Genomic DNA, 14,168 nt, shown 5'->3' on the forward strand with positions numbered 1-14,168 from the left:
TGGATGATTTCTATCATGTAGTCAATTTTTGTTCTTGGAATAGAAGAACTGAAGTCAACCCTGAGTCTCATTATTCTCTTCGACCTTTGTTAATGGGCTAAAATTGACATTGACAAAAGATAATAACTATAAAGTGGGAAGGTCACTATTCGAACCATAATGAAGAGATTACGTATAAATTAAACCCATGTACAAACTTAATGGTTTATTTCATTAATGAGCATCATTAAAAATTAACACTGATATGCTGTGCTGGTCTTAGCCTTAATTGACTTTTCCATAAAAACATCAAATACCTCTGCAAAATGTCTGTGTAGAAACAGCTAACATTTACTTATGCCTTTTAAATCCAGAATGTTTATGCAGGAGGAGTGGAGAGGTCTATAATCAAGTGATCTGCCATATGTGGACCACCTGGGGTAATAATTTTAGATCCAAAGTACCCACTAAACCTCTAGATAGTACTTGCACAGCTGTGATTTCCAAAGACTGAGTATTATAAATATAAAAGTTTAAATATTTTATTTTCATTTCCTCCTAGCATCTGAGGATGTATTATATTTTATACAGCTTTTAAAATAACATACTGTTCCACCTAATAGCAATAGATACAGAGAAAATAGCAAATTGGTTATGTGTAGAAAGAACATCTGATTGACAGAAAGTCTTGGCTATTTGTCTATAAAGACACAGAATTGAAAAACCATAGGTTTCATTTTGTCTAAAATTTTTATCACATCAAATTGAATTCTGTCAATATTGTCCATTTAATAGAATAGTTTAGTCCATATTTGACTTGAAAATGATTCTTAGTTTCCTATGGTAGCATATTTTGTGTTAGAGCTGCTAGGAAAAGGAACATCTATTTATTGTATGTCTGTTACGCACCAAACATTGACCTTGGCACTTTTCCTATTCAAATCCTTTAAGCCTCTCAAAATATAAATTATTGGTCACTAATCCCTTTTCACAGATAAAGAAATAAGACTCAAAGTTACAAAGTAATGCAAAGTTACAAAGTAGTTACAAAGTAATGCAAAAAATGTATATTTTTTAATGCAGTGCCTCTAGTACACCAATTGCTATCACAACCATCAGCCTTACTTAGTTTCAAAGTGTCTCCCTTTTTGGGATGTCGGTTTCCCAAATGTAAAGTTATAGCTAGGAAGAAGTTTGACTATGGGAGAAAACTTTGCAATAGGTTTGAGATAGACAAATTTATAAAGTGCATCATTAGCTTCTGCCACTGTGGCATTGAGTTAAAGAACCCATACTCTAGTTCTTTTATCTATTTGTTTGTTTATTTATTTTAAATTTTCTTTTTTCTTTTCCTTTTTTAAGATAAAATACATTGAGGTTTACATTGGGCCAAGTACTTGCGTGTACATTACAAGCCTTACTTCTATAGAGTAATCCTCACAATAATCCTAGGAGACAGGGTTATTAATAGCTCCATGTGACATCTAACAAACCTGAAGTTATAGAAATGCAGAATAATTATCCTAAAGTCACAGTACAACTAAATGACTGAATTAGGTCTCTCACCCAGGTTGGTCTAAGAGTATGATTTTTACAGTCTCTACACTACTTTCTACTGCCTTTCCATTTCCATGAGTGATGGGAGAAAATATCACCAGGAGGTTGCTGATATTCAGGCATAGGTATCCCAGCCTAAGCAAGGTGGAATCATGTATTAGATAAGCATAACAATGAGTAGAAAGGAGTACTTAATATGCCAACAGAGTGAAATAGTTAAACACACGAGTTCTGACATCAGCACCACACAATTCCATCTCTGCCGCTTCCTAGCTCTAAGAACTTAATTACAATTTTCTTTACCTGTTTAAGCTTCATTTTCCACTTTTATGAAACAGGAATGATAACACTACCATATAAGAATGTTGTAGGAATCATATAGAAGACTCCATGACAAGCATTTGGCATGATAGCCAGAACTAAATACATGCTTAATAAATTATAGTTACTTAACTTTTCTATTAAGTGGTGGTAAATAAAAGGAAGCTATAAATGATGAGGAAAGGATACCTGGGATAGATAGAAGACATAGCAAAGTAAAGGAAAAGAGGTGATGAAATGATAAAAGATGTCAGTGAAGGATATTTTGGAGCATGCATTAAGAGGGACAGCAAAGTCTGAGATTGTGCTAAAGGTAAGTCATCTGGCTGCATGAAATAAATTTCAGCAAGAATTTTAACAAGATCTATCTACTATCTATCTATCTATCTATCTATCTATCATCTATCTAATCAATCCCCAATTTACATCTATCTGAGATATAAATATTTCATTCCTGCACTGGGGATAGCAAAAGCTTACTTGTTACATGCAACAAATTGGAGACAACATGAAAGTGCTTTATAAGTTATAAATCAGTCTTTATCATCTATGTATCTATCTATCCCAGTAGTTGCTACCAAGGAAGTCAAAAGCATGCTCTGTATTCAAAAGATTAGGGAGAGGGCAAGGGGTGGTAAGAAAGCATCCTACGGAATATGTACTCTCAGGAGTTGAAATTTCTGTAAAAGAACAATAAAGGACAACCGGTGTTTTCTGTGGCCAAATGCCTACATTTTGCACGCACTCAAGAACAAGGCACCTAAGTTGAGAAAGGGACAGACTGAGGGGAAAAATAGATAATATAGAGGGCTTTTGTGAGACTGAAAAACCCAGAGTAGAGACGATATGCAAGTTAGAGGAATTTATTATTGGTGGTTTGATGCCTTTTCTAATTCACAAAGACCAGCTTTTGTGCCTCTCCTGGGAATCCCTTGGAACAATGAACTTACCCTTGTGGCTATGTGGTCATTGCTGTGTATTTGTCTGGCTTGGTTTTAGAAAGTAAGCTCCCAAAGGCATGTAGCATATCCTATTCCCTGCCCTGTCTTAAGTGTGTGGTACATCGCCTACACATACTGATTGTTCAGAACATTTTTAATGCATAATAGAGAGTTATATTAATTCCCTACTTATCTATATGCTAAATATTTCTCTAATTATTTGTTTAACTTTAAAACAACTCAATGAAGTGGATAGCAGTATTATTTCCACTTGACAGATAAAGAGATAGAGGAGAAATGAATAACTTTTTCAAAGACTTTGACCCATTTTATGGTAATTTGGGCTCAAGCAAACTGACTCCAAAATCTACACTCTTCACAACACACAACTACCACTATCATTCAGATATTAATAACTGGAGTGTCTTAAAAAGGAAAAAAATTTCCTAAGGTATTGCAGACTCAAGGTAAAAATTGGATCAATTTCAGAGGTACTCCCATATATCTTTTTTTTTTTTTTTTACAAACACCAAGGCATGCTATTTTTTAAATAAATGTACTTTTTCTTTGTGATTTCACAATATTATAAAATCACTGTACATTAAGTTGTGTCTTAGACTAGACATTAACAGGAGTCTACGCATCTCTACAGTGAGCCTGGATGGCCCCGTGGTCATCCAGACTGAATCACTGGATATAACACTAGCAGTAATAGAGAATTTGCTGGAAATAAGGTTGGCCTCTTAGGTGACAATTCCAGTTTCCACAAGATTTTTTTTTAATTAAAGCTTTTGAATTTAAATTTTTCAAAATGTTTTGGAGAATCTTCTATCACCTTGAGGAATGCTGGTGATATTGGTATCAGCAATGCGGATGTAGGAGAGCTTCTTCATTCCCTGGAAAGCCCCATTTTCAATTCCTGAGCTCTTCAGCGGATTGGTGCCCAGTTCTACAAATGTAATAAGTGCAAGGCTTTTAGAGGAAATTTTAGGATATTACTAGTCACTGTAGTATCTGTTTCAGCAAGCAATCTATAAAGAAATAGGGATTAATATCAACTTGACTAAAAAACAAAAGTGAAATTAAAGAGCATGCTCCTCAGGAGAATAGCAAAATAGGATAAAAATTTCCCTTATTAAAACAAACAAAAGCCAAACAAACAATGACTTACAAATAATAATGACTTATGAAAAAGACTATTAGTGAAAGCAATACCAATAAAATTATTTAAGATGCATACACAGGTTTGCCCAGAAATCAACTAAAGCAAGTTTACAATTCCCATCTCACGTTATTTATTATTTTCCTAAGGTATTTTAAAATTTTGTTAAAGAATTTCAATCTAGCATTTTATAAGCCAATAATAAAATTACAATTTTTACTATATGTTTAGAGAAACATTATAACTTTTTTTTTTTGAGACAGTTTTGCTGTGTCGCCCAGGCTGGAGTGCAGTGGGGCGATCTCAGCTCACCACAAGCTCCACCTCCCGGGTTCAAGCCATTCTCCTGCCTCAGCCTCGCAAGTAGCTGGGACTACAGGCCCCCGCCACCACGCCCGGCTAATTTTTTTGTATTTTTAGTAGAGACGGGGTTTCACCATGTTAGCCAGGATGGTCTCGATCTCCTGACCTCGTGATCTGCCTGCTTCGGCCTCCCAAAATGCTGGGATTACAGACGTGAGCCACTGCGCTCAGCCATAACATATTTTTAAAGCAAATGATTTACGAGTGTTTAGAATACAACAGGTCCCCAAAATGGAAAGGTATCTCAAAATATCTGTAGTTAAGCACTATTTAAACTCATCTTTGCATATTGTGCATGTGGTAGGGTAACTTCAGCCCTAGGGCTTTCTCCATATTCTCAGATACTCAAGGACATACATAAAAACATCACTGTAAGGTCCAGATTCAAAATCCCAATTTCTCTTGGCCCTGTTCTTATAAATCACATAGGCTGCAGGCATGTAGCTTGTAGCTAATTTACCTTCCTGCACTTAAAACCCAGTTGAAATCTCTTAAGGTAAAAACTTGAGTTTTGGTCTTAAAGTTATAAAAATGTCTGTACCTATGACAATCATCTGGTTCAGTCCATTGAAAGTAACTTTTCGCACTTTGGTGATCTCATTCTCATGGGCACGCAGCTCCTGAAGAGTTTTGGGCATTTTTTCTGGCAATTCCTTCAGCTGATTCTTGGACAGATAAAGTCGTTCCAACTTCACCAAAGGTGTAAATGCTCCAGGGCTAACTTTGCTAATTTTATTGTTGACAAGAATCAATGCCTGTAGATAGTGAAGAAAAACATCTCCTTAAATCCAAAACCTTCCACATACATGTAAAACAAGGGCATGTTTGTTCATTCCATTCACAGGGATAGAAGAGAAATCTAAAAAGTTGCAAGAAATCAGAGAAAAAATTGAGTATTATTTCTTTACTTAAGAAGTGTATAGGCCAGGTGTGGTGGCTCACACCTGTAATCCCAGCACTTTGGGAGGCCGAGGTGGGAGGATCACTTGAGGCCAGGAGTTCGAGACAAGCCTGGCCAGCATGGCAAAATCCCGTCTGTATCAAAAATACAAAAATTAGCTGGGCATGGTGGTGGGTGCCTGTATTCCTGGTTACTTGGGAGGCTGAGACAGGAGGATCACTTGAACCTGGGAGGCAGAGGTTGCAGTGAGCCGAGATCACACGACTGCACTCCAGCCTTGGTGACAGGGAAAGACTGTCTCAAAAAAAAAAAAAAAAAAAAAAAAAAAGTTGTAATATGAGGACCTGAAAATCAGGAATGAAGAGGAGAGAAATGTAATAAGATATATAATATATACATAAACATACATGCACTCTACACACACAGACATGTATGTATGTATATGTACCTGTATATATATGTAATTTTTAAATAATAAATACTCCTAACAATTGAAATGACCCTAGATACCTGAAAATAATCAATGCCACAGACATCCATCGCGCAGTCAGCTTTTTAACCTAAAAGTCCGTCTTCATTGATCGTGAACATGGATTCCATTACAAAAGGATGATACCAATTTATGCTATCACCAGCAATGCAAGGAACTAAAATTTTCCCGTAGCCTTGCAATATTTGATATTATGTTTCTTAAGAGTATGGCCAAAATAATATCATGTTGTGGCTCATTGCTTTTCTTTGTATTTCCTTGTCATTTAAAAAGGTTAAACTATTTTTTTTTTGTTTTCCTACCATTTATTGTATTTTTTGGAGAGAGGAGATTGCTTGATCACAAATACTTCTCATGTTTATTAAATTTTAACATAGGTTAATAATTGATTTAGAAAATAAAGATATGGTCAATATGACACAGAGAGCCTTAACATATTTTTCTCCTGATTTTTTTGCCTTTTTTTATGTGTAAAGGTTTTATATGACAAATATATTAATATTTTGGGTAATTATTTGATTTTTATTTCTGAGTTCTCCTTATATAAGAAATTACCTCTAATTCATTATTATTATGCTTATAGCAATTGCTAGGCCTATTTTTGGACTATTTTATTCTTTTTCAATTATCTGTATGTCTAACAAAACCACATGGTTTTATTATTTCAAACCACTTTATTAACTAATTATAAGGAACTTAAAATAACTTATTAAGGTCTAATTTTGCATTTTTAATTGTAGTATATGTTTCGCATATATGAGAATGTGGAGGGGCAAAAGAGGACCTATAATAGGAAAGCGAGTATTTTTAGTCTCAGAAATGCAAGAATGTTTTCTAAAGGTAACAGCTGATTAATTAATATATGTATATCCTCATATAGTTCACATTACTCGATGAATTAAAACTTCTTATTAAGTAATATAATCGTTTAATCCTGAAAGATGCATTGGTTGATCGATACACAATCCTAATACATTGCGATTAATAATCAAAAGTTCAAAAACTTGTGGGAGTTAAGGTCATAAAAAAATTGACATTAACAAATAAAAAATCAGGGAAAAACCAGAGCCAGCTGAGTGGAGTGAGGTAACATATATCATTACAAGACATCCAAAATTGTGGATGCCTAATGAAAATCGCAAAGGAGATATTCAATTCCTATCCATAGAGGACCATTTTGAAAGTGTGATATAATTAAATGTATTAAACATGATCTGAAAAATCTGTATTATGTTAAATGTTTTTAAAACCTGACTTTTAATATGATTTTTTTCTCCAAAGTTATTTATGTAGGTCTTACACTGTACCAAATATTGTTCTAAAGGCTTTTTTGGTCACTGTTATATTTATAGGCAATTATTAGTGCACATACTCAAGCCAGAATTCTGAGTTTAGAATCTCAAGCTCTGGGTCTTACTTGGCCTGTGACTATGAGAATGTAACTTAACCTTTCCGTGCCCATTTAAAAGAGATATCAAGTGTGACTAACTCATAAGAATAGTTACAAGAATTAAATAAGTTAATGCATGTAAGATACTAAGAATAGTGCCTAGTATATATAGTAATTGCTAAACAAGTGTTTGCTTTTGTTCAGTCTTTGACAATTTTTGCTGATTTTTAATTAAAAAATTTTTCCTTACTCAACTTATTAAGCTTCAATTCAAAGAAAATATATTAAATGTTGGCATTACCACACTTAATTTTCCATTATTTTATAGAACAATTATGTAGTTTTTCCCACTATATATAGGTATAAAATTACTCTTATGCAACACGTACCAGTCATAACGAAGCACATACAAGGAACATGATTCTGTTAAATTCTTTCTATTTTAATCCTTGCTAAATTTTCATTTCTCTCCTTCCTTAAGTGTGGCTTTGCTTAGTGAAATTATGATGTTTATTTGCAAAATAACAAGGATAGAAAGGATCATGAATGAAAGAGTAAGAGAAAAATAGCTGTTTAACATCCTCTGAATGGTTGAAGGCTCTAATGAACTCTATTCATCTGAGGTATACTTTGAAGTAGAAAGAAAGAGATTGTCAAGATGATGGCTGCCTAAAAACGTACTTAGAAGGAGTCTTGGGAAAAGAAACAAAACATTATTACAAATGCCAAATTTAATGAGAATGTCATGGACACTAGATGTCACTTACTTAAGGATATAAAGGGTTTTTTAAAAAAAATTCCAATTATACTTAAATGTACAGGAAGTTGAGATGACAGTAAGAATGTTTCATCCTTTTAAAAAGTAGCTATAAGGCAAACATGCAAATAAAAGTTTTTAAAATATTTTAGTAATCTAAATTTAATAATATTCATTTTTTATGGCCTCCTTTTTAAACTTATGCCAACAGTAGCTTAAATAGTCATTGACAACCTTGCTGGTTTCCCCATCAGCTCATTCCCAGTGAAACCTTAAGGTGAAGTCAGGGAGTTGGTGAATAAGGTTCTAATCAGCGGAAAGAGAGCCAAAGGTCGGAACCTCCAGCTTGTCGTTATCCTCCATTGTTTCAGCTGTTTCTTTCACTCTAGCCAACTCGTATTTTTATTTGTCTGTTTCTTATTTTCTTCTGCCTTTGCTTTCTTCTTGTACGGAAAGTCCTTCAAACTTCTGCTGATCGTCTAAAACTCCTTCCTTGCATATTCTCTCAAAACTGTATCTGGTAATTGGATAAATAATGATGCCTAATTTTTTCTTTTACTTTAAGTCCATTACACTCACTAATCATATCATATTGTGCTTATATTGTTGGACACGTCAATAAATTGATCATGGCACTGTTTTATCTACCAATTTTTTTTTTTTTTTTTTTTTTTTTTTTTGAGATAGAGTCTCACTCTGTCGCCAGGGCTGCAGTGCAGTGGCGCGATCTCGACTCACTGCAACCTCCCCATCCCGGGTTCAAGCGATTCTCCTGCCTCAGACTCTCGAGTAGCTGGGACTACAGGAGCACGCCACCATGCCCAGCTAATTTTTTATTTTCAGTAGAGACAGGGTTTCACCGAATGTTGGCCAGGATGGTCTTGATCTCTTAACCTTGTGATCCACCCACCTTTACCTCCCAAAGTGCTGGGATTACAGGCGTAAGCCACTGCACCCGGCCTTTCTGCATTTTTTAGAATGGTTCCTTGTAGAGTCTTAAAATTTTAGAAAAAAAAAATTTCTTCCTTTAAAAAAATCTGGTATATTTTCTTCTAATGGCTAAATGTTTACTGCTTTTCCCATCTTGGCTATTGTAAAGTTTATAACTAAATGGTATCTTCATTACTGTAACTCTGTAATAATTGTGACCAGTTTATTCTATTTTATATAATATTATTTCCCTTGTATCTATATTTTTTATTCTAATGTATATCAGATGATTTATATTTATACTTTACTAAGCAGTGCCTATTCTCATGATATATCCTCTTCAATTATTTTCTATAATGACTAGAATAAATAAGTAGATATGAAATTAGAGTTTGGTATGTTTATGCTCCCAACATTAAGAATGTATTCCTATGACATTCATTATACAAAGCTGTGAACTCTAATCTCCACAGGCAGGTAACAAATCATTAGGTAAGTCTCTATTTTCTGAAAATTCTGATTCTTTAAATTTTTTTTTAATGTTGAATAAAAATCTGCTTCTCTAAAACTTCTACTTACTAGGACGATTCTGTCATCTTGTAGTTGAAGAAAGTAAATACGATTCTTTTTCTTCAACATGGCCCTTCAAATGTGCCACTAGTGAACCTCAACACTCAGTTTAGACATCCACCTCTCCATCCACGGTGCCTATGAGACCTAATTTCCAGATTCTTTATCTCCATGGTCATCCTTCTCTATATGTTCTTTAATGCCTTTCTTAAAATGCCAAGAACCAGACTCAATGCTTCAGAGTGGTCTACCAGAATGGAAGTAGACACAGTGAGATTTCCAGAGTATATATTTTGGACATTGAAGTCTGGTTTATTTATATTTAATGTGCACTCATATTTTGATGGAAGTCCACATCACACTCATCCCACAGATAGAGAACTGGGCGAGAAAATGCATTTTATAGTGATTCTGGTGTTCTGTGTGAACAAACCATGCATTTACTCTTACAGAAGGTTCTCTTAGCAAGGCTTACCTCTATTTTATTGGGTTGGTCATTTCCCTTGTATAGCATATTCTCTCCCAACTACCACATTATTCATTCTTTACCCTTTTTTGGCCCTTCTTCAAGTCCTGGGAAGCTAACCTCTGGAGAATGCATTAATCAAATGCCCTTGTCTTTTGGTCTGAAGTAGATGCAACCACACGAGACACAGGCAGGAAATTAAGAGGTGGAACTACCCAGCTCTCCCATGGCTCTGAGACCCTCAAATTCTTCCAGACCTTTGTGGGACTGGGTGCCTCACAGTGCCTTGTTGGGTTTCCATGCCCCTTTGCAAATAGAGGTTTCAATAACGTCTCCTCCATGAAACCCCTTTGTGAGTGGCATCTCTTTTCTGATGAAATTCTGACTGATAGACTGAACATTATGATAGGGTAGAGAGATAAGAGAAAATCAAAATAAACATACAGATAAGGACACAGCATGCATAATCCTGAAGATAAAGCAAGAAACATATATATGAAGGTAGAATTATATTTTGCTAAATGAAATATGAATAATTATCTTTTTTCACTTGATTCCAATCTTTGAGACTTTAGAACATCATTCACACCTCTCTTAGAAAATGCATGAAAACAAATAAAAGAAACAAAGAAATAAAATAACACTAGGATCAATCCATTTTGTTTTTTGTTCCACTATTAAAATACAATTTAATTTGAAAGACAATTTTTATTTGCAAAAACATGAGAGAGAATTAAGATCTAAAGTATTTTTATGAAGAAAATACCTAAGATATATAGGGTATATGTATTAAAAAAGTTGGGCAAATTGTTAGTGGTTAATAAATACGATGCTTTGCTTCCCTACCACTGCTAAAAAGGTGAAGTTAATAAACACTAATGTGCTTCTTTGTTGGTACATAGTACTCTTGGCCTTATCTAGGTGGTGTTTTGAAAAATACGTTGAGTCCTATCTTATCGTGATTTAAAAAAATAGTTCTTACGTGAAGGTTCTTCAGGTTCTTAAAATCTCCATCTTTGATTTCGGTTATTTTGTTGTTTTGCAGGTCCAGCAGAGTTGTGTCAGGGGGAAGATCCTTTGGCACTTTGTCCAGACCTAGCATAAGAGTAATAGGAGTGTGCGGTGAGTAGAAAGGACATGTGGCTACAGAATCACACAGCGTATATTTACCAAGAAATTAATGTTATGATGATCATTTTAACAGTAACAACATATTTTTCTTCTTCTAAGAATTACATTCATTGTAGGGTAAAATTTTTGCTTTATCTTTTGCAACCAAGTCAAATGACTTTTTCTGTTTAATAATAAACTCAACATGATATTTTCCTCATAGAATTATTCCTTTGCATTAGGCGAACATTTGTGTTGCATTAGGGTGTGGCTCAAATCTATATGTTTTACCTCTTTGTTGTTGTATTGAAAAGTAATTATTTTGATAAGTAGTCAGCATGAGTGATTTGCAAATCTATACATTTTTACATAAATACTGTGTCAATAATTACTCTAGCCAAATCATCAGTAGTAAAGAGCTTTTTGATAAACCTAACCCTGTCACAGATCTACAGTTAAAATCATATAAACATATAATCAACTTGTGGCAGGATCTTGAAAATTTATCCAACAATTTGGGATAACGGTTCTTTTAGTTTTCATTGGAATGCCAAAACAATATTCATTTCAGTTGATATTTTATGACCAATAGATATATGGCTAGTTAGAATGAAATAAATTTGGTAGTATGACATATCTGAAATTGATTTTATGAAGCATTACTTTTGGACTTTAGAGTTTGGTCTAACTGACTGAATTATTGTTTTTAGTTTGTAAATGTAAATTCATTGAATTACCAAATGGTCCATGGTATTAAAAAATATTTTAATAGTCATTCAGCTAGTCATATAAGGATGAACCAGAATTATACAAAAGGCAGTTATTTTGAATAAATCATCGTGAATCATAATAAAGAAAAATATTAAATAAGGCCTTTTGCCTTTCTTTTTTTCATTGTTTCATATTGAAGTAGGACATTAAGTAAAAATTTGATATTCTATTAACTCAAATTAATGTGATCATTTCTGTATTTTAAGACTGCATAACACAAATCAGAAATTTTTTTAGCCTTTGGTAGAAGCAATCTCTCCATCATATCTGAAACTTGAAGTACTGAAGATTATTTTTTCATAAATTCAACAAGCCTTTATTGAATACCTCCTGGGCACCATGAATTTATTAGATCCTGGGAATATAGCAGGACCAAGGCAGATATTGCCCATGACTTCATAAAAATATAATTCAGTTTACTGTTTTCAATTAAAATAAAATTACAACAGGGTATAATAACTGCTATGTCGAGAGAATCACTTTTCAATTTTGAGATTTATGTAAACATACTTGTAAACCACCATGGTAGCCATACTTTGACCGTCTTCATTTCTTCCATGAAAGTTACAGAAAACGTACCTGAAGCTACCTATTTCTGAGTCTTTTCCAAACAATTTTTTATTTATAATATCACTGCTCCAATAATAGTTGGGGTCGCAGGTGGAATCTTGTTCTTAATTCAGTGACCACTTATCTTTACAAGTTTAAGTATCAAAATACAAGTAATTCTGAACTTACATAAATATGTTACATAAATGTATAACTCTTATAGACACAGTTCCCATAGAAATAACAAGAGTTAAGTGTTTTCAGTGATGAACAGTAAAATACTAGAACAGCTACCTTGTAGGAGGTTGTTTAATGATACTGTACAGTTGTAATCACTGTCATTTTCAGAAATGTCAATTTGCTAATTTCATGCAATTAGCAATAGTAGACTTCTGCCAAATCTTTGATAATTGATGTTCTCCAACCCAGAAAAGACAAACTTCTTTTCATTTGGAACGTAGTTACTACATTTTATCGTTCCTTCTTGGGCACCTTCATCAAAGTCCTAATTTCCATTTATGCTTACTTTTATTCATTGGTGAACTTAAATTCTAGTGACTCTCAACATTTTGTCAATGTGAAACTGCAGATAACATTTCAAATGTATATGGAAAGAATGATGTGTCTGGATGGCTGAAACTGTCGATTATGTTGTCAACCTAAAATTTTATAACACTAGGAACTACTTAAAGTAATTTATATACATCTCATTTCTAGAGATTCAGAAAAAAGGAATACCATCCTCAGGATTCTAATTCTTGTAGTTTAGTTCTTGGAGAGCCATTTCAATGATTAAAATTATAATTCTACAACCTGCTCTGAATTAGTAAATTTATGTTTATTGGGGGGATTTCACATATTAGTATTTTTTATTAATAATTTAGTTTTAGAGTTTATTTTTAAAAATGAAAATATGTCATTATTTGCCTTACAATAACCCAATGAGATAGGTAAGACAGTATGGTAATCTCATGCTTTCAATTCTTTTAAAAAGTTTCATAACATGAACAAGCTTATCTAGTTAGGAATGACAAAATGTGGATTAGATGACAACTCTCCTGGCTTCCAGCATGACTTTTTTTTCTGGCATACCTATCTGTATCCCCTGAAATAATTGTTCTGACATCAGACCCAGTAATACGCTGTACCTGTAAGGGGTAAATAAGGCATTAGAGTGTTAACTAGCTTGCTCAAAGACAAGAGACGGCGTATAATGGAGAATTTACCCTAGTTATTATGAGTTCTCTGAATGCCACAAAGGGAAGGGCCCTTAAATATCAGCTAGTCTATGGTTCCCAAATGCTGATTAGGTAGACTCTATTATGAGGTTTTTAGCAATCTATATCAAAATAAAAAAAAATAAGAGCAGTGTGGTTAGTTTTAATGTAAATTATCTCACACACACACAGACACACACAGACACACACACACACACACACAATTTCTGAGACCATCTGAGACCAGTTCCTGCCTTCACTTCCATTTCTACCTTTAAATACAGCTTCTTTAAAAAATGATTATGATAGCAGATGGCAGGCTCTTCTTTTGTTAGGTTTGGTATTGACTTTAATGAGAAATTAACTTGTTCAATATTCAAAAGTTTACTTATCCCAGAAATCAGAGAATTTTAAGCCAGTCTAATCTTCTCATTTCATAGGTAAGGAAACAGAAACCCAAAGAAGTTAAATAGCTTATCTAAGGTGCCTCATGGCTAAAGTAGATCAAGAACCAGGATAGTTTGAGTCCTCACTCCAGAATTATGTTTTTGTTTTTGTTTTTGTTTTTTGAGACAGAGTCTTGCTCTGTCACTCAGCCTGGAATGCAGTGGCATCATCTCAGCTCACTTTAACCTCCGCCTCCCGATTCAAGCGATTCTCCTGCCTCAGCCTCCCAAGTAGCTGGGACTACAGG

General features: G+C 34.0%; 1 protein-coding gene across 3 annotated transcripts in view; it reads right to left on the reverse strand.

The window, feature by feature from the left end:
• Positions 1-14,168, reverse strand: part of DCN (decorin) — a 37,226-nt gene that overhangs the window by 7,846 nt on the left and 15,212 nt on the right. For 2 of the 3 annotated variants that reach the window (XM_054443495.2, XM_054443494.2), the window contains exons 3-5: positions 10,810-10,922; positions 4,865-5,078; positions 3,634-3,747 (exon numbers count right to left, since the gene is read on the reverse strand). In XM_054443495.2, coding sequence (XP_054299470.1) covers positions 3,634-3,747; positions 4,865-5,078; positions 10,810-10,922 — 441 coding nt within the window. Of the gene's footprint in view, positions 1-3,633; positions 3,748-4,864; positions 5,079-10,809; positions 13,597-14,168 lie in introns of those variants that run through there. The other variant, XR_010122742.1, reaches the window with a different exon arrangement.

The sequence above is a fragment of the Pongo pygmaeus genome, chromosome 10, assembly GCF_028885625.2.
Source record: "Pongo pygmaeus isolate AG05252 chromosome 10, NHGRI_mPonPyg2-v2.0_pri, whole genome shotgun sequence".
Classification (NCBI taxonomy): domain Eukaryota; kingdom Metazoa; phylum Chordata; class Mammalia; order Primates; family Hominidae; genus Pongo; species Pongo pygmaeus.